Genomic DNA, 27,157 nt, shown 5'->3' with positions numbered 1-27,157 from the left:
AAGCCGCAGCTCACCCAATAGACTACTCAGGTTAACTCTTAAGCATGTGTTTGCCTTATTTTTCTTCCTTCTAATGCATAGCATTCCCTTAATCAGTTTGGATTACATTAAGTGTTAGAAGAAAGAAATAAAAAACCCGAGAGAAATCCCCTAAGAAATTACAGACTCACATGAAAAATATCTTAGCATCATGTACATCTAAGCTTTTAATACAGCCTAACATTTTTCCATCCATGCAGCTACTTTGAGTAATCTTGTGTGTGTTTATTCTCTGTTTAATTAATCTAATTCACACCTACTCGATAAATTAAATTTAGCAGCAATTATTCCTTGTGTCATTTGCAGTGCATTCCCAGGTCGTGTCTCAAGAACTGCCTCAGACACAGAATAATAAGGACAAAGAGAAGATTCTTCATCTGTTTGCCTCTCCTGAAGGATCTGCATGGGCTTACGGCATTTCTTCAAAGATTTAAAAAAACTAATCTTATTCTTCTATTAACAAAAATACCTCCAATATCTTTGAGCAACGGCAGCACCTTTCCATAGTAATAACTTCTTAAGGATATGATGGTCAAATTCCCAGGTGGCACAAACCGCCTAATTCAACTGAAGATGTGGCACCACAAGTACTTGTGCTGCTTCAAGCAACTTTTGTTTTAATACTGAACATTTTATTACACAGAGTCTGTGAATAAAATGGAGGTCAGAAAACACAAGCATATGGTAAATGGAGCAAAATTAATAATAGCCAAAATATTCTCTTGCAGAGCAGACTTACATTTATCTTTTGAGTATTGTGGCTACATTAAAAAAAAAGTGCATATGCTGTTCATACACTGTGGCTAAGTTAAAATTCAGGAAATAATACTTAGTTTTCAAACCAAATCCCTTTAAGAGCTGCAAAGCTACTTGCTAATTACCATATAAATAGATCACTGCAGCACAGATTCCTTGCATGCAACTCATCCGACACAAATATTAAATTTCTCTTAGAAGGCAACAAACCCAAGGCATGTCATGACAATGACTTATGTACACAGGAAGCAATGAGGAAACATTCCTATGCAGAAAGTACAAGTAAATGTAATATTGACAAAGAAAGAACATGATTATTGGAGGTAGTGGGAGACTTGAGTGCTCTGGGTTTGCTTCCTTGCTCCATGACAGCACCAGCACAAACGCTTAAGCTTGTGCCTGCATTAGTCTGATTGGAGAAGGGGGCTCCTTCATCCACCCAAAAGACAAGAGTCAGCTCTGTCCTTATATGCACAGGTTCCAACAGAGCCATCTGAGACTCCTTGTCCCTGTGCAAACTCTAATTCTTTCTCTCCTGTGGGCAACCCAGGCTTGCTTCTGGCCAGAGAGAAAGAAAGGCCAGGAAGGACTGAAAGGCAGGGATGGCAAGTGGTGGGCTATCTGGGAGCAGGATAGGAAATAGATCCTACTGGGGCTTCAACATGCCCAGAAATCACTGGTGCCAGGGTTGCCTTGCATTTAGCAGGGTAGGACGGGCTGGACCCATGACACAAGGCTTTGCACTACATGTGGCCATTGGCTTTGAAGGCAAATTAAGACCAAATTTTTATTTCTGGTATTGGATGTGTTAGCTGCCTTCTTTGCATCAGTCCCTTGCTCGTAAAAAATTTAAGATGGTCCTATTCTACCTTACCAAGCAGCATGAAGGACTTAGCTACCACATGGGGAGAAACCAAGTAGGAACAACACACAAGGAAGTAGGGGCATAGTAAAATCCACATGACGATCAACTTAAAAACAAGGTTACAAGAGCGTGGTCCCATGCAGAGTGTTTTTTAAAGATTTAATTTCAGAGCTCTTCAAGCTCTGTAAAAAGCTGCATATAACGTGAAAGCTGTGATTAGGGGGCTCTTCTGATACTTAACCCCCAGATACTACTTTATTTTTACACATGTATGGCTCTGGTTAAATTAAGCTCTGTGCATGGAGACATATGGCAGCACGATCTGTACAATTACACAGATAAGGTCACATACTTAGCTGGCAACAACACTACTAATTTCAAAGAAGTTGTGTCAGTCTTCCCAGCAAACGAAAAACACTCTCATTAACATAGGGGGAAAGGGAAAGGAGGAGAGAGTAATTTCACAGAAAATAATTATGTTTGGTTATAACAGCGTAACTCTGATGGAAACAGAGTCAGAAAAAAAAAGGGGAAAAATAACACAATCCACTGTTAAGCTTAATTTTTGAACAGACTAGTTTAGCTGAACTGTGAGGTCATGAGACTTTGGGGGTATAAGAGGTGCTGACACAATCTCTCTCTACGTGATGGAAGACAAAGAAGAATTAATAGTTGGTGATTACTGACATCATTATGGCTTATGCAAACACACCTGCCTTCCCAGTTGCCTTCTCTTTTTATTTCCATTTCCAAGCTTTGTTATTTTTTTAAATACCCACATGCAGGATAGGTCAGTCTAATTCTCCAAACAGGAAATATCAGCATTTGTACCAAGGATCACATGTTCACTAAGAGTAAACCAGAACTACATTCCTTGCCTCTAACTTCCAGTCCACTATGAGATTTCAGAAATTCCTCACAAGAGGTGAAACACTACTCAAGCCACAAAAAGTGCCTGATCTAAGAAGACAGTATTACTGTATTCACTGCACGTCAGCAAAAGGGGGAAAAGCTGGTTTAATATTGTCTGCTTGGGATTTGCAGTGTCCAACATCACAGACACCAGCACTAACTTTGACTGTTGAGCAAAAGATAAAAACAAGGTACTTGATTGATTAAAAAGCAGTAGGAAATAAAAAGGGAAAAAGAACGCCCTCAACTACCCCCATCCCAAGCCTTCACCTCCTCTGGGCTAACATCACAGCTTTATTTTCCTCCCTGGCAGCTCTCTCTCCAGACCTCTGCTCCTGCACAAATGCCATGCTCACAGGCTCCATACCTCACCATCCCTAACTCACCAACCTAATTCCTCCAGCCAGAGGTCAGACTTGGACCACAAGCAATTACTGCAACACAGGGACATTAGCTGATGGTATCATAACAATGTATGGCAGGATATGACAAGTTTCCATAGCATATGCATTGTGCACACATTTAACAGGGCTGTTACTCAGTACTTGTGGTACAATTTCACCCAGTAAGCAAAACTCTGCTTCTGCCACTGATAATAATTCCAACAAGAGAATTTGGCTACCTGGAAGTGAATGGAACAGCCCTGTTTAAAAATTAGTGCAGGAATAGCTCAGCCTATTAAAAAGCCGATATCTTAAACAGTTCTGCCTAGCCATGACTTCTGGAAATTTACGAAAAGAGAAACTGAACTGACAGACAAGGTAGAAAAATGAGTTTCAAAGCTAAGCTGATAGGTGAAGTTACTTCTGAATAGGCAGAAGATACGCTCTGCTGATGTTTGTAACAATAATAAATGATTGACGTAATGCACAACAATGTTGATTTATGAGATCAGTGGCAAAATTGTTGCTGTTCCAGAATTGGGGCTGGGACAGGAAAGAAGGGAGCTGTCTGGTTATTGGGCAGCAACTTCTTCCATCAGAAAGAAACTCTGTCCCACTGGCCCTTGCCATGCTTATGCCCTTCAGACTTAAGTCTCTACTGAAGCAAACAGGGAGTTCAGATTAAAAACTGGTGCTGCATTAAGGGAGGACACAATTGTCCAGTTAAGGCAACGGGAATACTCTTTAAACTTCCTGTGAAAGAGGGCTAAAGAAGTCATCATGGGCATCTAAAGAAAGGTTTAAATTTCTATAAGCCGAGTATAAATCTGCTGATTACAAAGAAATTGCATTTATAAGAAATATTGTATCTTTAAATGTCATTTTAAAAGAGGCGCTTGATACCAGAGAGATCCAGCAATCTCAACCATATTCAGTGCTTCATGAATAAAAACCCACTGCCAGCAGAAATCAGGTCTGTTCAAGAGAAATTATAATTTTTTTTTTTTATTAATAGCAGCATTACTGTAGCTGCAACTGAGGTGGCACAGCTCACACCTTTATCCTCTCCACAGATAACATACACAGATTGTGAAGGAAATCGCTGCCAGGGAGGAAGGGAGGAGGGAGGAGACATGCTGGCTGAGCCCAAATTTTGTCATTTTCAGTGGAATTAGTGGTCTGGCCATTAGACAATACTTACTTAGTCTAAAATTCTTTTATACCTTTCTTCATCTTATTAGAAGCGATGCTTCACTTTTTTTTTTCTTTTTTTGTGTGCCTATGAATACATGGCTGTGAATTCATGTCTATTAATGCCAATATGCCTGAAAAATCAATAGATTGCATTTCCAGAGAATATTTGATCCCCAAACTGTCTACTATTTTAGAGGACAATCACATAAGGCAAGAAAATACTTCCACTTACCAAAAAAAAAGAAAAACCATGAGGTGAGGTGACTCAAAGACAAAAGATGAGTTTGTGTCCCTGCCATGCTGCAGCTCAGGATCTAACTGAAAATTTCCTCTGGGGAATAAACATGCCCTGGCAAGCAGATGGACTTGATTTATGTCCTTCTCCCTAATTTTTTCATGTCCTCTTTTTTCTTTATTATTATTATTATTATTATTATTATTATTATTATTATTATTATTATTATTATTATTATTATTATTATTATTATTGTTGTTGTTGTTGTTATTGTTATTATGAAAAACTCCTTAATGCAGTAACTTTGTCTAATATGCTGTACAGTGCCTAGCACACTTACAGGTCCCACTGTGATTAAGCACTCAACTCCAACATCCACAGTCCTTTGATTTTCCAGCTGTTAACCCTGGGCTCAAACCACTGGATATACGGTGTCTAGTAAAGAATAAGCATGCCAAAGGAGAAATTAAAGCTTTTAAAATGCTCCAAAGCTCAATTTTTAACAGTGAGTACATTACAAAGAAGTCATTAATAGCCACACTTTTAAATAATAGAGAAGTGAAAGCAAGAAAAGTAGATCATTTAGCGTGTGTTGATACAACATAAATTACAGAGGATGGAAGCCAGCTTATGTAGTAGGGGAATTACATTATAAAATTCTGTATTAGTCATGGCCACACATCAGTGATGGATATATCAGGCTGGACTCTGCAACTGTTGGTGAACTCAGCATTTGTATAAATAGCGTTAAAGAGCATGCAGGGAAAGGGAGACCAATTCCTCAAATTCACCATTAACTGGAGAGCCCCACAATCAATGTTTTTCACCCCTGCAAGGTCCTCTCTGCTCCTCAACAGGGCAAGGACACTTACAGGCTGAATAGCATTGAGCTATTCACGCTATGACATGATCCGCAGAGCTGATTTTCATCACACACATGAGCTGCCAAAACCAGCTCCATGGCCAACACCCATGAGGGAGACATCCCTCAGGAGGAGCACCCAGTGGGAGGGAGCTGACTTGCAATGCCATCAAAATCCAAAGCACATTTTCTGGACATGGCACTTGGTGCTACAGTCTAGTTGAGGTGTTAGGGCATAGGTTGAACTTGATGCTCTTAGAGGTCTCTGCCAACCTCATTGTTCTGTGATTCTATGATTTCTGGGCTGAAAAGAGGCACTGGGTACTCAGCACCTGTACTGCAGGCAGACATCATGATGTGAAGCAGCAGCAAACCACTGGATTTGTCCCAGTCTGTGAGAGCAAAGACATGTGGGGATTTTTCAGGACAAGCCAAAGAAAAGCAGCTATAAAAATCAGGATGCATGACAGGAGGTTGAAGCACAGTTTTAGTATGGCAGAGCAAACGTGGCTTTCAGACCCAGCAGGATTCTACGCCAGCTGGCTTTGTGAGTGCAAAAGAAAGCAAAGCCCAGCCTGCTGAGAAGAGGAGCATTCGTACCAATTAAATTCTGACATTCACTAACCCCGTATTAGCTTATATAAATATTAATACTACTTCAGTGTGAAAATATCCAGAGTCTTTCCAAATCTAGGTGCAGATGTGACAGTTCAGAGACAGCTTCCAGAGGCAGAGTGTTGCTGCTCTGCAAAGATGTACTGACCTACATGCACTATTTCTAAACCTACAAGTGCATCCTGCCTTAACCACTGCAGCAAATACTATTTCAGGGGTGGCAGGGGTCTGCCTCAGTTTAAATGGTGCCAGCAAAAGGCTAAGCAAGGTGTAAGCAGATTTTCCAGACACACAAGCATAATTTTAGAGTAAATTAATTGAAAAGAATGTGCACAAGAGTGAAATTTGGTCTGCTGGCGTGTTAGTTAAAGAATCTTCTAAGTAATCTACGTCAGACTGAAGAGAAGCTTATTGGGTTTGTTCAAAATACGTTAACAACAAACAAAGTAATGCAATGGTTTGAATTAAAAATCGTTTTTTCCAGAGCACAGAAACATAATAAATCAACACAGTAAATTACCCCTGTGCTGTGAAATTAACACCCATATACATGAAATAGAAGTAGGAATTTACAGCTCTGATCAATCAGTTTTTTTATTAACTCCAACTTCTGTTCTATTTACCTTCCTGCACATGCCCCTCACCCAGGAGTGACTCGGCCTGGGCCCAATGTGGCGCTCCTGGGAGCTGGTCAGCCCAGCAGCCCTGCCATCCTCCCCATCTCACACCACCCACAAAGGAGCACAGCCCCGTGACCCTGTGCTCTGCCAAAGCAACCCTAAGCCCTCCCGAGCACAAAAGTCAAGCTATGAGGAAAAGGCCTGGCTCTCCCAGCAGCCACATCAGGGCTTTGGCTGACTTGCAGCTGCTGAAGATGCTGGGCTCCAGGAATGCCTCCCTTGCTGCTGTGTGTATACACAGCTGGGAAAAAAATGCCCAGGGGAATGCCTTTCCCTGTAGTCATGTAACCCCTAGAGTCACCTCAACTTTTTGAAAAACATGTTTCCTACTCCCCTCACAAAACTGTGCTTTTGCAATATATTCCTCCTGCCCACTGTAAAGGAAAATCCCATCTTGCTCTCTTGGACCTGCTACACTTAGTCTGCAGTGGCCACCAGTTAGCAGAACAAGGCTGCCTTGTTCTCCAGTGTAAATGATTTATGGTTTCACACGTGCTCGTGTGCTTCATTATTCACTTAGTACTTGTACCTCTGAATATCAGCTCATGAGATAAAAGTGCGTACTAAGGCGCAAACTGATGCTTGGCTGTATTTCAATAAAAATATCAAGGTGAGAACAAGAAAGGTCTTCATGGGAGGTTGCCCACACTGCCTTTCCACTCCGGATACACATGGGCTGCTCATGTTCCTGTCCTCTTCCCTGGAGCACCCATATAAACCCAAGCCCAAAGAGGAGGGCCCTTGCCACTTGTGCCCCCACAGCAGAGTCAGCCCCCAGTGAGAGCACGCCCAGGGTGACTTCAGTGCCCAAATCTTGCTATCAGTGGCTTTTTAGCAGCTCTTTATTCCTGCAGGAGCAATTCTTCATCTAAAACCCACAGAGCAAGCAGCAGGTAATAATTCTGAAAAGTCTGAAGCCTGCCTTCAAAGAGATCCAAAGGCACGCGATACATTTGCAGTTGGACTGCCTAAAATAGCCACCACGAGCTGTGCCAGTCTATAAAAATGTAGGAAGTGACAACTTGTCTATTAAGAGGTTTCTCCTATCGACAGATATGGCATACAAGGAGTAATGTTGCTTCTGCTATCCAGATAATCAATCATGAGTGTAAGAATTGGCTGCAATTATGATCCTGAATTAGAACCAGGAACAAAACCTGGACTCCCTGTGTCCCTGCTTGATCAGACATGTAGTGGTCCATGTGCCTCCAGAAACCTGCCTGACCTGCATGAGCTACAATACAAGGCAGCTGAAAGTGAGTCCAGAGTAAGGCAAACACGGACACCTGACCTCCAAAGATAACTGAGAACATCCCTATGCTCTAGCAAACTCCCCATCTCTACTGTCGCTTCCCACCAAAAGATGTAAAAAATGCAGGATGCTGCCCTCATGTTGACTCTCAGCAGTGGATTACTCACAGGAGTGAGATGCCAGTTTGCTGGCAGTGTTGAAACTTCCCAAGTGACACAGAAAATAAAAGATCCCCTTTCTCAAATGACTGCTTTTCCCCAACAGCAGGAGCATGCTCATTCAGCCCACGTATACAGCAATCGCAGCATATTTGGGTTCACATTAAACCTTTTCATCTTGATTATACAGCATGCTGTCGCATTTAGGGCTGCTGTGCAACGCTCTACGTGACTTACTGCTGTGCTGAATCCCAGCAAGAGCGTGGGGCTGGCAGGCTGTGAACCTCTCCTGTGTGTGCACAAGTCTCCTGTACAAAACAACTGGAGTGTAAATTACAGTCTTAGAGAAAACCAGTGCACTGCAGGGAGACGGCTGAAAGGAGACTTGTCAGAGACCCCCAGGGGCACTCTCTAGGAAAATCCATTGTGCTTTTATTTTTGGACATCAGCATCCCATCAGGAGAAAGGCTTCTGATGTGAAGGCCTGGTGCTCCCCTTTGGGAAAGGGATCTCTGCACCCCACTCTCTGTCAGCCTCGTTGTTTTCAAAACAAACTCCAAGAGGCCACCTCCCCCAGCTCTCACTGCTCTGTATTTGGCACTGAATTGGATAGAAAAGGGATGATTTATCCTCTCTATAATAAATCACAGCCAGTCAGTAGCAAGGATGCCCACTGAGTGTAAGGGGGGCCCTTTGGGAGTTGCCCAAGCAGCAAAGTTACTCATCCTGAAGCCTTTAAGCTCTCAGACAGCAATTTCCACAGCGCAAATGAAGATTAACCACTGTCAGTGTTAACTGTGAGAATAAGATCTCACTGTTAGGGGAAAGTGCCCTGCCTGCTCCGCAGAGGGACAAAGAGCCAACCCACAGGGTGTGCACCAGGCCAGGGTGCTGCAGGGCTGCCACATGCCCTGCTCCAGTCCTTGTCACAGGCTCACCCTGGCAGATAAGCAGGGCTGTGCTAAGCAGATTGCTCTGCGGGAGCAGCTGATGGAAGGGAAGCACAAGCATTAAACACTGTGAGTCCTAACTCTGCTACTTTGCCCAGATGGGATTTATGGGGTGGGGAGGAGGAGAAGGGATGCAGATGGAAGAGCATCTTCGGCCATTCCAAGTGTTAAAAATAAGTGAGATATGCGCCTTAGGGCTCAGCAGATTGAACACAGTGATTATATATTCTCCATAATTCTTCACCTGGGCTTATGCCTGAGAAGATCCTGACCCCTTCTTATGCCACATATTGTAATAGGAATGCCCAACCAAATGTTGAAAACCTATTTAGTGAACATCATTTCCATACACAAAATTAAAAATGCTCCCTCGCATGTCTATTCCTTCTAGTTTTTTAGCTGTTTAGAAATTTGCAGGATATAAATAAACTTAAAAAAAAAAATCAAAACCCCAGAACAAAACTAGGAGCATGAAAAGAAGCAGGAGCACTGTGTGAATTGTGTGAAAACTGAACTACCTTCATAAAGATTAGCATGTTGCTCTGAAAGATCCCCTCGACTCTCCAGCTCCAGATCATGCTGGAGGGTCCCCAGAAGCCCAGTGAGTGAGAAAAGCTGGGTACATGCTGGAATGAGAATACCAGCTGCCAAGCACAGGTGGGCACCTGGCAGGTGCCCACCCATCCAAGACTGCAGGCTACATCTCCTGGGGCAATTTCTTTATCAGTCTCATTCAGCAAAGGCACCTGGGGTACAGATATGTGCACAGCTGCTCTGCATGGGTGCCATGCCCCCCTACCAGCTAACAACAGTATTTTAACTTAAAACAATCACCATCTCTGCCACGCTGCACCCACAGGCTACATCCCCAGCACTTACAAATCAATGCAAACACTTGGATTATTTTTAAAGGCCAGAGGGATGTTTAGGTGACCTAAACTGTCTTTTTGTGTACAGCAAGCTGTAGAATTAAATCCACCTACTTTAACATGGAGCCTGATTACACGTGCTGGCCAGCCATCATGTCACTCACTCCAGTGGTGCTACACCAGCTAATAAGGAGTGAAACAGTGCTCTGTAACCTGCAACAGCTTGAATCTGCTTCCTAGCACGGCTCTGCAGACTCAGGGCAGCAAAGTCTCATCCCTGCAGACGCAGGGAAGAGGCAACAGCCAGCAGTGATTCAGTGACCCAGGGCAGAGTGATTGCTGCAGCAGCACATCTGCAGCGCATCATCTGCCAGCGCCTTTGCACACCAATGCAAAGCAGAATGCTTCAGACACATACAAGATGCTTTAGACACAGAAGCCACCAGAAAACAGAGGTCTGGAAAGCAAACCAGTGCACCCTGAAGGGGTGAAAGCCAATAAATATGTAAATTGCATTCTCCCACTGCCTTGAGGCAACAGGGTTTTGTTACCTGTTTTGGGGTTGATTACAAAGAAGTTCTGGGGATTTCCACTTGTAATCCGGTAAGTCAGTTTTTCATTAGTGCTGGAGTCAGGGTCCTGGGCTTGGATCTGAATGACAGATACATCCTTTGGGGAGTTTTCCATGATGACTGGGTAATAGATAGGCTCAGAGGTGAGAGGGGCATTGTCATTCACGTCCTCCACTTCAATGTAGACTTCAATAGTAGTGTAGAGTGGGACAACACCATGATCAGTCGCATACACCGTCAACCAGTAGGACTTGGTCGTCTCCCGGTCAAGAATATCTGCTGTGTAGATAACTCCTGTAGAAAAACAGCAAGCAGAGGATGTCACAAATAGGATCAATAAGAAATCACATCTATTTTCATGGGGCTGTACTACAGAGTTCAGCATATAACAAAGGCTCCACCCGTAGAAAAATTCAAGTTGTCCAACAAATGAAAGCAGAAGTCTAAGCGCAGGAATTGTTTTGTGAACTCAGCTCAACAACTCAATCCTTTGTCCCAACAAATTGAGAGGGAGGGAAGGTAAAAGGATGGCTCTTCATAAATGCCCTAATGCCACAGCCATTTCTTTGCTAGAACTGCAGCTGGCAGAGTAACAGATGAAACACCATCGTTTTCTGCTTTGTGATGCAGGCTTGTATAAACCTTGGTAGGGAGGGATACAACCACTGACAATGAATCGCGCGCAAAAAAAAAAAAAAAAAAGTGGCTTTTCTTTTCTAGTTCCTGCCTGTGCTCTTGTTAAAGAAGAAAACCTAGGAGGCAATTTAAAATAATCCATCCAAGTTCAGTAAATTTAAAATTGAGCTCACTCATTGCGCAATGCCAAAATCCTGGATAACAAGCAATCAAAAGCTCCCACAGTAGTCCTTAGACAATGAATATAACAAATATATTTCTATCCTCTTTTATCAGAGAGGAAGGAAAGGCTTGGCCACTTTACCTACTGGTGTAAGAAAACATCAGTTGGTTTTCCACCTGGTCATAAGAAACAAAAGAGAAAGTCTGTCTGTGTATAAGGAGATTAAAAGGTTCTTGATATTTCTGTCATGGAAGTGATGAGGAAGGGAATTTTCTTATTTTGATGCTGGTGTGATTTTGGCTCAGAGCCACAGGGAGGGATTGAATTACCAGTCCCGTGCCTGAACTGTCCTGGCACGAAGGGCTTCCACCCACCTCATTTCTGCCTGAAGTGCTTTAAAAATCCATCCTCCTCCTGACATGAACACCTGGTTTGTGTCTGGTTGGAACCAGATGACCCTTCAGGTCCCTTCTAAACCAAGTCATTCTGTGATTCTGTGATAAAGCAGAAATTCTGCCACTCTAAGACTTGCTTGTATTGGCATAGTCCAAACCTTCACTGGCTTAAGCACTGACCACGAGTGCAGAGAGAACCAAATACACCAGCACCACAAACAAAATCAAACCAGCATCAAAATAAGCAAATGCAATTCCTCACCACTTCTATGACACATGTATCAAGAACATGTTCATCTCCTAATACAACATTATTAAATCTTGAGAGACACACTAATGCAGTGGATCTCAAGCTTAAGGAATACTCAAATGGACTGTTTGCAAACCACCAAATCATGTCATTAGTAGATGGCAAATGATGGAGGAATTGCAGGGCAAAACAGGAACACAAGAAACCTGAATTCAGTCTCAGATGTGTTTGATGCTATTTAGAACAAAATTACCAGTTAATCATTGACAACAGAGCTGCTCTAAGGTCAGGACTAATGAAAGATATGAGTGTCTTTTTGGCGTTGGGGGTTTTTTAAGGATCTGACAGCACTGTTTCCACGACAGTGCAGCTTCTAAGCTTCAAGTCTTAGAAAAGTTATCAAGGTAGCACAAAACCCAACCACACAGTCACAGAGGTGCCACATGCTCTTGCCTTATAAGATATATATATATATTTTTAATACTACAATTTTTTTTCAAGTTTTGGATTTTTTTAAATGTCTTTTAATGCTAGTTTGAACTGACAAGTGTACTCCTAACATTTGACCAGCCGTATAACAGAGAGAGGGGAAAGGAGCAGCACTGATTCTGGTCATGTGTGAGCTTAGGTTGTTTCATAGTAAACTCAGATCCATGTCCTTCTCACTCAGGCATATTATTCACCCGTCCTAGGTGAGCAGGGCAGCACTGGAGGACAAAAACAGAGTGTATTCTAAATATTCTTGTTAGCAGCAGCCTGTGCTATGTAATGAGTTTCTGTAGAAACATAGGTGAAATATATGGTGAACTGTGATGAAAAAAGCCTGCAAGTCCAGAAGAGAAATTGCACTGCAAGAATGAGAAGTGCCCATAACAACCCATAGAAATAAATAAAATAAATCCACATAGGAAATAATTTTAAAAAAAAGGATGAATATTAGTAATACTAGAGATGATGATTTATTAAGAAGACAACAAGAATTATTTTACATCTTTGAACAAAATTTGAAATAAATAAGGTTCTCCCCTAGTGAGAGCACAGAAGGTTTTAGCAGATTAACCTATGTTTATGAAGCTGAATTTCACTGATACTGAGGTGATAATAAATCTATCTTCTGAGTCATTCCTTCATTTTATAACTCCTGGCAACAGTCACTTTTCATTTCTGTATTTCAGAAGGGAAGGATCATTGAACAAGCATTATCTACTGTCAACAAGTCTGCTACACTGGTTCTTACTTTTACTTTTGATTTATTAAAAGGTCCCAGATACAATTAATTCCTTTTCCTCAATAAGTCTTGTCGTTTCACCTGTCAACACCACACAGAAGCTTGATGAATAAGAAGACTTTTTTTCACTTTCAGGTTTTCCACATGGAAATCCTTCCATCATTCTGGTAATACCTTCTACCATGCTCTTCAACGTTCGGTACAAAATGCCTCCTTGCTGTACACCCATATATAGATATAAAGGTAGTACCCACAAGAATACACAAGCTGCCCAGATATTTAATGGATCACTCCACACAGGTGTGGATGACATCCTTCCAGAGGAATGCCAAATGCCAGCTTCACATGAGGTGTTAACCCTTGAGAGTAATGATGATATTTGGTCATCAACACTACTTTTTCATCACTATTGAATGAATGCAAAGTGGCTGACAGAGCTGAGATCAGGAGCTGCAAAATATTCCCTGGGTAGTCCACAGATAGGCTCTCTCTCAGTTCAAGCTGAGAGAAAGGAGGGGAATATCCTTGGATAAAATCACAATAAATTCATAAACACATCACTTACTTCAAAGCTCATATATATTAACAGGTAACAGCTCCTGCTTTATAGGAGCAGAAAGAGGGAGAGGCCTTTGGGCGCAGCTCTAAGGGCTTTTCTTAGATGGGTTTTTGTGGTGCACTCTTACAGCTGCTTGCCAATTAGAAGATAAATGTGAACAAAGTAATGATGCCTGAACTAAAAAAATAAAGAAGAAACAACTGCAGAAATTATGAAAATTTCAAGAGGACTAAAACCCAAAAAGTTCCAAGATTTTGCAGACACATTTCTGAACAAGACAGATGAAACAGATGTTCTCATCCACCGGGATGCTACACCATGAAGGCACCACAGAGTGTTTTTACATGAGACAGCTGAAATCCAAGCACACATCTGTGAGCCAGCTCTTTATGTTGCCCTCAGCTGGATTTTGCAGTATCCCTGGAGGCCTGGAGCCAGCACTACCTGAGGCCCAGGGCAGCCTCAGAAATAAAGCCAGCCAACAATCCAAAGAGCACTGCCACTAATATGCTTGCCACTGCTCTCCTCCAAGTACATATGCCCCACGCAATTTGCCAACCACCACGTGCATTACAAACACTGTAAGTGAAAAATAACAACAGAGTGCATTAGTTGCTGAATAAAATCCTCAGCACATTTATATGTAAATTAAGTGCAGCCCTCGGGCTTGGCAATGTGCCAGCAATGCAAAGGTTGTGTGCTTGTTTCTCTTTAAGGCTTGTTTTCCCTCCTTCCCTGAAAAATAATGGGATAATAATGTTTTCTGTACTGCTCCTGCAATTGGACACAATGAGACATAGCATTATGAAGGATGAAGGAAAAAAAAAAAAAAAAAGAAACTATTAAAGAGGATGAAGAATCAGGGTTTCCCTCTTTCTTCTCCCACTGATTTGCTGTACATCTGTCACCAGACCACTTCAAATGATGTGGTCCACCCAAAAAATATCTGAAAGTCATGTATTTACTATCACGATGAGAAACCTGAGAGGCTCTTAAAACAAAGAGGGATTAGAGAAAAGCATTATTTCTTTCATCACCTCGTTTTTGCCCCCTGTTTGTTTACTTTACATATTTGACAGTACTGTGTATATAGGTAGCGTGATGGATGGACCTGCCACAGCTCTTAAGGAGAATGTTTACTGGAGCTGTCAGCCTGGCTGTTTACATAGGTGCCCATCGCCATGGATATCTGCTACACACATACGTTCCTCCTAAAAGTCAGATCATCCTTCATGAATACCCTCAACAGCACAAACATTGAAAGGAGTTCAATTCTGTTTAGTTTTTTCAAGGCAAGATTAAAAGACAACTTGGTGGTCTGTAAGAAGCTGTGCATGGAAAAGTCAAAAGAGAGTAACAAAGCTCTTTAATCTAGCTGAGAAAAGCAAACTAAGGTCTGATGGCTGGAAGTCAATGGCAGAAAAAGGAGAGTGCAAATATTCAACAAGGAGGATATCCAGCAGGAGCAACTGCTTGTCAGGGACAGGCCAGAATCTCCCATCATCTGGCACCTTGGTACTGAGACAAGACAACAGAACCTATTCTTCTACCCAAGTTATTGGCTGAGCTGCAGAAACTAACACAGAATGTGATTTTGCTGAGTGGCTCAGTAGCCCATGTTACAAAAGTTGTCAGTAGAAGTAGCCATGCACTCAGTAAACGATGAACAAGCTATGGGAAAAGAAGACTGACTATGAAGTATCTGCTACTCTTCCAAAAACTACCACACAGAAATGCCACATATAAACACTTAGTTCTCTCCTTTTCAAAATATTGCAGTAGTTTTGTAGGGACACATATTGCATCAATTATCAATTGAGAAGAGTCTCAGTGACACAAGATGTTGCTTATTTTCCTCCCCTTTTCAGGAGTCTGAGCTAATTACACAAATGTGCATCTCAGACTGGGAAATCAGGAAAGGTTAGATAAGGTGAATGGCCCTCTTATTTCCAGAGCGTGGTCCAGGAGCAGCTGTAGAGGCGGGGAGGAGGGATGGGAGGCAGCAAAGGCAGAACATGCCCTCATCACAAGCTGCAGCACAGGATGGAAGAGACACCACACTAACACAATCCCAGACACTCCCAGCTACCAGAGTGCAATATGCCCATTCCCACCCAAGCCAGTTCCTTGCTGGTGCAAATGCAAGGTTTAGTGGTTAAAGTCACCATAAAAATATATAACCTTCAGGGTGACTGAAGCGCTAAGGGTACCACATGCACCTTCCTGACTCCAGACTCAGGATACCAACAAACTCCCTCCACAGGCCCAAGAGCCACATCAGTTTCTGCCATGAAATGCTAGAAAAGAACATTTCCAGAGCCCCCATCTGCCTCTCCCTCCTCCAGCTTCCAAACAAAGGGGCTCAGTGCAAACCAGCTACAAAGCAGAATCTGGTTTGTCTCCAAATTAAAATGACAGAAATTAGGCCGTAAGGAATGCCGACTAACAGTGAAGTACTCAGGGCTGCTACAGCCCTCAAAGGAAGAAAGAGAAAAATCACCGATTCCAAAATGCTACTAATTATTCATGATCCTTTATCAAAGACTCTGTGAGTCTCCTGGAAGTAAACACAACACCTTGATTGTCACTGAGCTGTCAGCCAAAGGTCCTCGCTTATGTTGCCTTGCTGGGAAAGAAGCAATAAATAAAAGCAGCTTGAGAAGAAAATAGTTGCATAATGAGTTTTTAATTTTTTTTTTCCTGTCTAAAGTACAGAGGGGGAAGAAAGAACTTTCGTACCTCATCCGGCTGCACCAAGGTGAAGGCTTTACATCTGCCTACCCATGCTCCTACCCCCAAGATCTGGCTGGATCCCTCCATCACATATCGGCACACAGGGGAGCCATGGAAGATTTGTGAGCGCAAATGCAAATGTCAGAGCTAATTCAGATTCCTTGCATTGAGCAGAGATGTGATTTTTGAAGGACACTTAGTGGAGAGCTATTGTAAGCAGGAAAAGTTTAAAAAATGTTGCAAGCCCATTATTCATCAAACCAGTGAATGTAAAATCAACCAAAATGTCATGATTTGTAGACAGGAATTTCACACCCAATTAAGGGAGAATATGTATGATTTCAAGAAAACTAACGTTATACCTAACTGATTGTTTGGGGTTTTTTTAATTAGGTCCTTCACATAGAATAGTTCTGTGTGCGTGAAAGCAGAGTGCATACATCTTTTGGGAGATATTTTATTCATTAAAGGCTAAATTGTAAATATAACCCAAAGGATTAAACAGTTTTAGCATAAGAAAGACATGAACCTGAGCTCCAGTGCCAGACCGATTCAGCACACTGGGGCCACCAAAGCCAGTGGGAATCAGAATAAACCACAGATTATATTGACCCCTTTTTAAAGTCTTCTCAAGCCATAAATAACCAGGGTCAGTTCTGCATGCAGGCAGTGGTGGTATCACATCAGGCACAAACTCAAGCGGAGCATGAAGGAGACCTATCGCTCATCCCCCCCTGGCTTGCAGCTGGCAGCTTGGAAAACCTGCCTCCTTTCTCTGGTGATTAAACGCTATTCCAAGGCCTTCATTTAGGGCCCCCCACTGAGCAAAGTGTGCCCTCCTGTTTTTATTTTATTGCACAAATTTTGTAGGCTTTACTGTGTATTAAAACACAAACTCAATTCCTATTGAAGCAAGAAGAAAAATCTCCGCTGACTTAAATGGAGATTAGATCATGCCCAGGAACGAGTCCAAAAGCAATATTAACTTTGTGAGGCTATACATACCTACAACTTCCTAATATTCTTATGTCTGGTTGAAATACAAAACATATTTCATAAACAGCACTTGTCAGATAAGGAAAGGCAGGTTACATTCCTGTTTAGGGCTTAACTTCTGATTGTCTCTTTTTTACTGATGTTTTGAATGTACAAATTTACTGTTACCTCAAAGTGCAGTTTCTGTAGTGAATATCACATCTGAGTTCCCATAGCATTAAAAGAGACTTAGAAAGCCAATCCTCAGCAACGCTATTTCCAACACTGAATTAGTCTGCACATAAACCTTTTACCGTGATATTACAGATGATATCATGACCATCACAACCAGCCAGAATCATCACAAGGACATTCACTGTGTCAATAAATGCAATATATCTGCATTCAATAGATGAGCAGGTAAGTAATATACACTTTACAACTCAGGCTGGATTGCTACCAATATTGCTACTATGTGTTTCAGAGGCAAGTTCAAGTTGCTGGCTCCTCCCAAAGGAGGGAGCAGTGCTGCTGCTGCGGTGAGCAGAGCACCAGCACACAGAGGGGCTGTAAACCACTGCTGCTCAGAGAGGAAACCACCAGCAGGCAACGCTTTAGATCAAACACAGCCAGCTGGATTGAAATCCAGCTCAGGTACATTGGGAAACTCCCAAATTTTAACGGCTGGAGCTGATGGTCTTTTCCAACCTTAATGACTCTGTGAGTCTTCTGACCTCTGAGGTGCTGGTCCAGTCCCGATTAGGGAGGGATACTCATGTGACTTAAATGCAAAGTGCAGCTGCAGTTGTGTTCTGTCAGGGCCATTAAATCAGGTACAGCCCATCAGCACAGCTTAAACTGGCAGGACCTCAGCACCAGGCTGGGAGTGGTGTCCTGGCCGAGCAGGAATTCTGGCCAGCCCTGCCTCAGGCTGCAAAACATAAAAGTAACCTAATTTACTACAGGTAGAGGGGAAGTTCAACAAACTAAAAGCAATAGTCAAGTTCAGGTCTGGCCACTGCCCTCTCAAACAAAAATAATTATTTTTAAAGGTATTTTATTTTTTTAATATTCATATATGAACACATTCATATTTATGAAAGCATTAGTATACATACATATATATAGGAGCAATGTTATTCCAAGGGTGAATGTTGCATACTGAATTGGCAGTGCCACCCACTATAAGGACGGAGTTTTCTCTGGAGTCCTGTCACATCCAGGTGTCCCAAGGCTGACACCAGGGTTGGGGGACTGCTGCCACAAGGGCAAACTTCCCAGTGAAGCAGCATTTTAATAGCACTGAAACAGAGGCACATCTCAGATTAGGTGCTTGACCTTCCAGGCTATTTATATTTAGAGTTTTGAGGAGAGTTTCTTCCCTCTTTACCTTGAAATTTCTTAAATTCAATGCTGAGTTCCTTTGCTTGCTTTATTTGAGGCCAAGGGGGAGGCTTACAACCTCACATCAAAATGAGCTATCACTTAAATACGACATCTTCAAGGTCACTTACACATCAATTCCAGAGCAATTTTCCAAACATATCATCAAGACACTGAACCAGAGGCTTAGTCAAATAAATTCTCTATCTTCTTCCACTTATGAATTAAATGAAATAAGATGTGCCAACATTTTTACCTGACTAGGCTTTATTACCATTTTTCTGTCTTCCATCATATCCCTCTACTTATTTTAAGAAATATCCATATTCATCTTGCTTTAATATCTTCTGCTTGGGGAAAAATTATTAAAAAAAAAATCTTATATGGATGAACAAAAATTACAGCATGGACAACTCTGGAACAAACTGCCTTCAAAAGCACAAATACAGGAAAGAAACCGCTCATTTATGAATAACCTCTATCAAAGCTTAACACACTCCATCACCTGCCAGACAATGCAATAAAACTCAGCAATAAAACCAGGCTGAGGAGTCATGAAGCCCCACTGAAGACAAAACTGCTGCCACGTCCCATTCCCTACTTGCGCCAAGTGCTTGAGAACAACGGGGCAAACCATGATGCTGCTCCGACAAAAGGGATTTCTTGCCACCCTGCATGGCTTGAGCCATACTGTTCAACTTTTAGGAATCTGGGCTGCTACGGGCATCCCTTTAGTGTGGTAGATGCACCTTTCTCTTTGGTCTCAGAAGCACAGCAAAATACAATGCCAGCGCACCGAGTGAACTTTGTGCTATTCCCTGGATATGCACAGACTCAACTTGTCAGCCAAATGGGCAAGAAAAACAAACAAAAAGCAAAATTTTGTGGCTGTAGCAGATGTAATGTAAAATTCAGGTATCTCAAACTATCACAAACCCTTGCAGGAAGATCTACTGTATGAATACATTCTTATTGTATTTCAGAAAAACAACAGCTGATGGTGTAATTTCACTCTACTGACCAAGCCCCATTTTTTTCTTTTTTTTTTTTTTTTTTTAAAGCAGTTGTGGGTACAGCATTTCTAGCCACACATGAATTCCATACAACTCTCTTCATTATTATAGCCTCTCTGTTTGTATTTTTCCCCCTGGATCTGATTTTACCTACTGCAAATGACAACTTCTGCCTTATTTTCTGAGCACTTCTGGGATTTCCAAACCCTTGCATGCCTTGTGCCCACCTCCGCAGCCTTCCCAACGAAACCAAATGTGGCAATGGCACCAGCAGAAATCCTCACCAAGGATGAAAGCTATTAACTCTCAATAATAATCTGTTTCAATGGGGGCATTTTTTCTCAAAGGTTCTGGCTAATGCCCAGAGTAACCCAGATTTTTCACACATCCTCTTTAGCAGATTAATAAAGAGATCAAAGTCCGACCCATGTGTCCTCTGCCTGCAGGACTGGGAAACTATTTTAAAAAGAAGGGTTTGCTCCTGGTTATTTTAGAAATAAGATCATAAGTGCAGCAAAGTTGAAGCAGAAAGAAAATATGGAGAAAAAAGGCAAAGCATGCTCAAAAGGATTCTGATGAAAGTCCTGGCCAGGGACTTCTGTACCGGATCCTCTTCCTTTACAGAAAGATCTGCATCTTTTGTAGTCCCTGCAGTACAAGACATTGCTTTGGGAGCCCTTGTGCAAAATCTGTGCCAATCTGCTTCAGGTGTTCTGCAGCAGTAGTGAGGGAGGTGGAGGGAAGCAGAGGCAGCTCTGCAGGGAGCCTGGTGCTGGGGAAGGCTGCCCTGGAGCGCAAGTAATCCTGCATTCCAAGCAGTGCTGGCCCAGGGTGGCTGGCCAGAGCTGACAAGGAGATATTGGGATATTCCAGCTAGAAAATGTCTTTCCCTTTTCAGTTAAATATATTATACTGAAATCAGAGTATGTATATTTTACTGGAAAAAGAATAATTTTCCCACTCACTCCCCGGCTCTCCTTCTTACTTGTTTCTCTTGGCCCAAAGCAAAAGAGCAACCCTATGAAAAAAGTAACATTACTCTGGAATCTGCCTTTATCTCTCTATCCAAACATTAACCCAGAGGAGCAGTCAAAAAGGAGAGAAAGAGTACCTCTTAAATGGCTTAATAGCCATGCTGCCCCTGAACATGAACAGAGCAGGAGAGAGGAGTGTGATGCTCAAAGCCAACACAGGAGCATCATTTAATCTGTCCATGTTTCCTTTCCGCAGACATACCACACATGGCTCTGTAGTCTGTTTTACAAAGCATGTAAAAAAAAAATTGGAGAAGATGAATAAAAAAAGGCTCCAAAAACAGTCTGAGGAGCAGAGACAATGATTTATAGTAAGGGAGTTTAAGATTTCAATCTGCAAAGCTTATTAAAAAGAAGATGAAGAGGCAACTTGATTAGAAAAATCCATGTAAGGTTCATGGGGAAATATTACTGGGAAGCAAAGGGCTCTTTAATGTAACAAAATAAGGTGGAGCGACTTCTAATGATTGGAAACTGAAGGCAGGAAAAATAAAATTAGCAATCAGCTTGATGTTCTTTATTTTTATTTTTTTTTTAAGCAGATGATTAATTCCTGGAATAATCTCAGACATCTGCAAATGAGAGCTACAAACTGTTGAGGGAAAAATATTTCACAGCAAATATATGCTATGGTATAGTTAGAAAAGGATCATTTAGTAAAGATGTATAAAAGTAATATAGAATAGACAGAGATATAAAAGGGATGAGATCAAATTATATGATTTTTTTTCTTGTTTTAAGCACTACAGATCTGCTAACAATGTCCAGCTGTTTTCTCCAAGGAGCTTGGTAAAGAAGAATTTCACTTGTGATGCTGGGCTGCTGCACTGCTCCCTGTTGGGATGCCCAACATCCAGTGGTCATTTTATGCTGTCCCAACAGCTTCATTGCCAGAACCACAATGGGGAGAAAACACATTTAATTTCACTACATCACACTGGTTTTGTATACCAGGCACCACGGTACTCCACGGTAAGCGTGTCAAAAAAAAAAAAAAAAAAAAAAAAAAAGTGACTTGTTTTGGATGAGTACTACAGCTTTAAATTGCCCGGAAGTAAAGCATTTCAGTTTTTCTTAAATATGCTTTTAGGTGTACTCTAGCCTCCCTTCTCTAGAGACGCTGAGCAGGAGACTCACTGCCTTTCATCCTTCTTACCCAGAGCATGTAAAAACACCTCAAGCTGCTGCTTCTGCCCTGGAAAGAAGTTTCAGTGACTGCAGCAGAAAAATATTCAAGAGGGTTGCCTGGAGGCCAAAATTTTGTTCAGATCACCTGCTGACATTGAGAACATTAGGAGCATTTCTTTTGTTTGCTTCAGAAAGGACAAGAGATCCATGTCCCTTGTTGAACACACACAAACTCTCTCTGGTAGCATTTCTAAGAACAAGAATGGTTCTAACACCCCAGACCTTTTACACGAATGGGAACTTAACATCCACAAAGCAGTCCTCATGAGGCACCTTCTGCAGAGATGCTGAACATCTCCAGGGAAACCACACTAACATGATGTCTTCACTCACAATGTCATTCTGGATTTAACTAAGTTAAATACTAACCCACATAAGTATTAACTTAGCATTAACTAAGTTTAATACTAACCCACAAGCCCCTGTTGGTAGCTGGTAACTGATAGATGAAAAGCTGATACCCACCAAATCATACCAAAACCCACCTTCCTTAAAAGTTTGTGGTTTTTTTTGGGGTTTTCTTTAATGTTCTTATTTTGTGTGAAGATGGCATGATGACCCCTCAACTCTCTTGAAGCTCCTTTTCTCATTTCCTAGTAACTACCCCACCAGCATACACCTTTCACCAAAAACTCCCATCAGTCTTCAAAGGCTTCTCACAATTAAGCTGGCTCTCTCTTAGTATGAAATAAAGACCTACAAATTGCCAAGTGAAGCATCCCTGATGTTTCTAAGTGTCTTTCCAATAATAAAGTCTTAGAGACAGCTACAAGCTTTGTATGGAAGGCACCTCACCTACAGCCCTATCTGTGACTGCAAAAAGTGAATTAAGTAGGATACGTTTCCATGCTGGATTTTTTCCAAATCCCCTTGAGCAACCTCACGGTGCCTCCACAGGAAAAACTGCACATGATCACTGAGATAGTCAGAAGTTTAATTTTCTACCTTTCATACAGGAAATGGAGCAGCAGCTATAACATCAAACCTAGCACAGACACCGCACAAGCAGACCATAATTACACTTCTGTTTCACTCTCCATACTCGGTGTGGTAATAAATCCAAGGTTCAAAGAGTATATGGGAATATGACAGAGTATACTGGTGGTAAGCACCAGTTTTTTAATCTTGGGGAAGCACTAGTCTTATATTTATGTTAAAAAATCTCCCACAGGTAGGATATTCTTCTTTGGAGAAGGGAAGAGAAGGCAGAAGAAAGCTGAGATACACACGGGACTGTGGCAAATGAGAGCCGTACAATAAAAGCTTTGACTCAGACAACTCTATCGTTTAGATTACTGGGAACAGTGCCAGTGACTCTGTGGGTGCTTCCTTTTGGCTGAAGAGAGAGAAGCAAATAGATGTGCTCTGGCTGCTGCACTCCAAAGGATAACCTTTCCTGTGGTCAGCCCTTATGCCACTGGAATCTTCCAAAGTCATGACACTTCCTACCAGCTTTACCTGTTTGCAGTTCCAGGAGATGTTTTGGCTCTACTCACATCACTGGGAAGCAAAGTGGGCAGCCTGGCACTAAAGGGGTGCTGAGACTTCAGCATCCACCCAGATGTTCCCTTGCTATTCAGGACAAGGCTCAGATGCAGTCTGTAGGAGTTAGTATTGCCTTCCCCAGGTGGTGCATATATACATGCACATCAACTGCAGCAGCTCAATTTTAAAGTGTTTTATGATGAGGCGAACTAAGGTCCCTAAAGAGACAAGGCAAGTGAGCATCCTGATAAAGTAAATAATGAAATGTTGCAGTACCAATACACACTGTGTGATCCCTTGAGGGAAACCACAATCATGAGCCCTAATGAAATAAGACACAGAAAATAAGGACTTTGCTGTGGACACAACACTTACGTGCTCATTATGCACTGCAGCGACTTCTATCACTTTATCAAACTTAATCATCATGTTGTATATACGTAGAGACAGGTACAATATGTATAAAAATGCATGTACATACACATTCACAGACATATATATTTCAAAAGAAAAGGATGAAAAGGAAAGGTGATTTATTTTATTTTCTGTAAATAACCAGACATAAATGCATAGGATGCTTTCCCTGCATGGATTGCCTTGCAAATCTAGCACCGTATGCAGTTAAATATATCATTGTAAGCTTTCATAAACAATTAGCATTTGTGAGTATTTCAGCTGATTTGTGAGTATTTCAGCTTTAAAAATATACTTGGATTTTATGCCTTAAGTTCTTAACATTCAGTAATACCAGTGTGGGCTTTTGCCTAGGGCTAATTGATAGGCTGCACTTACAAAAAGTCTATTTGTCTATTTACACACCATTCTGAAATGGAGATTATATTTTCACTGTTTGAAATGCATCAGTTTGAGGAAATCATAAAATAGAATGTAATTATTTATTTATAATGCAACTTTGCTGACTGCGAAAGCAATAAACCCTATCAAACAAAACTGAGGAAATTATCCCTGATCCAAGAGCGGAAGCATGGCTCCCTCTAATTGAGTTTCCTTTGCTTTTATCTTCTCAAGATCCCTTAGATTGTTTTCCAATTTTCATTTCCATTTCTTCCATTAAATGCTTCTAACCCATGACCTCCATTTACTGCCATCCATTTATCTTCCATTCTTAATTGAGATGCAGCATGTCCACTTGTCCAGCATTGAACACTAAAACTCTGACAGCACACTTGATAGGTGCTGGCTTCCTCAGGAAAGCATACTTGGGAAAGTGCAGTTTGAGACTTGATTCTTGAACAGGTAAATATGTTGCATTAAACTTGAGTTTACCTTATAAACATACTGTGGTGAGGACCAAAACCCCAATAAAAATAACAATATCTTTGGTTTTATTTGTCTTTACTGCTACAAGATGGAATTATATTTGTCTTGACCCTGGGAAGGTACAGCATAACAGGGCCAGTGGGAAGCAAATACATAAAGCAGCTTTCAGCAGTCAGTCATTTTTTTACTTTCAGTTTCAAATGTGATGGTTTGCAATCAAACTCTCTCCCTCAAGACCCAGTGTACAGGAATTTTTGAAGGATGGCATTCTTTAGAAAATAGTTAAACTTTATACAACATCACTTCAGGAGGTCTTGACAAACATTAATAAACTACCAGTAGCCAGGTGCTTCTGCACCTGTTTAATGGAGGGGTAAGCCCAGCATCAGTCAGAAATACAACACAAAGTGAAGAGTAAAGCTCCAGCTACCAAGCAGTCACCATAATCTCACAGAGCACTGCTAAGCTAAAGCATGAGAGAACCAAACAGCCATATCTTAGCCTCTTGGAGCAGTAAAGTAAAATTAATACAGCACCCCAGGCTACTATTAAATTGTAAAATGTAAGAAAACATACTATGGTCAGGCATTCAACCTCTCAAAATAAATAGATGAATCACTTCGTACTTATTCTAAACGATTAAATGTTTGCACCAGTGATATTCAGTAAAACACAAATTCACTGAGATCCTGAAGGCGAACAAGAGGAAAATTTGTCATTCAAAACCTCATATCAGGAAAGTTCCATAGCCAAAATGCCTGAGTGGAACACATTCCTACTTCATACTCCAGGGGTGCGAGTAAGAGCCTGAATAAGAGATGTGGGACTCCAGGCGGCTCTTCAAAATGCAGTTTATTGTATCTAAGACCTTACAGCAATCCAGGGTCATGGGTGACAGAGCCTGTGCCTACAGCTGTCAGTTCCAGCTGCAGGCAGGCCTGAAGACCATTTAGTTTAGATTACATTATATACTTTACTCTGCTGAGCATCTTAATACAGAAGAACCAATCTACACCTTAACTTTCACCTATAGCCTATCATAATGACTATAATTACCATATTTATGTTACTATTCTCCAATCACTGAAAGTTAGTATGTTACAGTTTAAGCTAGAAGTTGTTTTTCGGTTTTCTTGCAGTGGAATATTCTGAGACCTTTTTTCCACTTGCAACATCGTCAGTCTTGTTTGCCTGTGGTATCTTTCTACTTGGTAAAAACATCTTGTTTGAGGTAGGTTTATCCTTTGCTGTAAGCCATAAAACCCCTTCTAACTAACATACCCTTTGCCTTCTTAGTTATCCAGTAAGACTGGCTCAGCAATCCTTTTCCTCTATATCAAAACTTGCTTCCATCTCTATTTCATTCTCAGGTTCTACATTCAGAGATCTTTCTGCCAAGTATACATATCTGTGAGACTTTCTTGTCAAGCTTTCATCCTTCCCAACAGGTGTGAACTGCAAACAGTACTGACATAGCCAGATGTCTTTAATTCCAGGTCAGTGCTTGGCACTGACAGACTGGTACCGGTGCCAGTCATGCCAGGACAGGCTAACTGGACAGCACTAGGCTGGCTGTGCCCAAAGGCTGCCCAGCAGCAGCACTGCCACGCTGCTGCATGAGTGAGTGAGTTCAGGCATCTCCCCAGACATTCCCAGGGTCAATCCAAAGTGGAAAAGGAGAGATTGCAGCAATTCAAGGAATGTCTAGAAGTAGTTAAGGGCAAGAAATATGGGCTGCTCTTACTATTTGAAAGAAGGTGACAGCCAAACTTCTCCGTTTTGCAGTAGAGTCTTCCCAAACAGAACCGAGGAGTATTTTATTATATACAGGTGCCATTTCCACACAGAACAACAATCAGGTATCTGTATGGCTCCCAGCTGAGCAGAATATTAAACTTTATATTACAGTCATTTATAAGATACACAGTATGCTGGAATTACTGCTGCTGTCTCCTTGTATCTGGATGTGTGATGGCCACAATAAATCCTACCTCAAGCTATGTCACCCACTGCCTGTATGCCCGAAGTGACACTCAAAAGCTTATGTCTGAATAGCTGCTGTCACAGAAACAAGCTGGCTGAAAGGATCTCTGGAACTGTTAACTGGAACTGTGACCATGCCACTGAAAGGCAGCACAGACTTTTCTTTAATCTCAATTTGTAATGCCAAGAGGAACTGTGGTATCAAGGTTTCTGATCCCGAATGCTGCCAGAGAAGATCCTGGGAAGAAACAAAAGCATTAGTCTGGCTGGTCAGCAAGTTTTAAGCAATGCACTGTGGCATGCAAACCAAGCTCTGAAGGAATGTTCCTTGCAAGGGACTTGAAGGCACAACCTGGAAGTAAAGCAGAGGCTGAGAATGAGGAGAGACTGGAGATGTTCACTGCAGAGGGCACCACTTTGAGGATGAGGGGGGAAGCAGCAATGGTACTGCAATGACATTGGCATTCCCAGCATGAGTGTGCCTCCACTCACTCACTACCAAACAAGCA

The 27,157-nt window shown here is 41.7% G+C and overlaps 1 protein-coding gene across 1 annotated transcript in view; it reads right to left on the bottom strand.

Moving 5' to 3' along the window:
- Positions 1–27,157, bottom strand: part of FAT3 (FAT atypical cadherin 3) — a 394,792-nt gene that overhangs the window by 201,351 nt on the left and 166,284 nt on the right. The window contains exon 3 of the mRNA XM_059466196.1: positions 10,322–10,636. Within this exon, the coding sequence (XP_059322179.1) occupies positions 10,322–10,636 (315 nt within the window). The remainder of the gene's footprint in view (positions 1–10,321; positions 10,637–27,157) is intronic.

Source organism: Ammospiza nelsoni, chromosome 2, assembly GCF_027579445.1.
Source record: "Ammospiza nelsoni isolate bAmmNel1 chromosome 2, bAmmNel1.pri, whole genome shotgun sequence".
NCBI classification, from domain to species: Eukaryota; Metazoa; Chordata; class Aves; order Passeriformes; family Passerellidae; genus Ammospiza; species Ammospiza nelsoni.
This window is presented reverse-complemented; position numbering and strand designations above follow the sequence as displayed.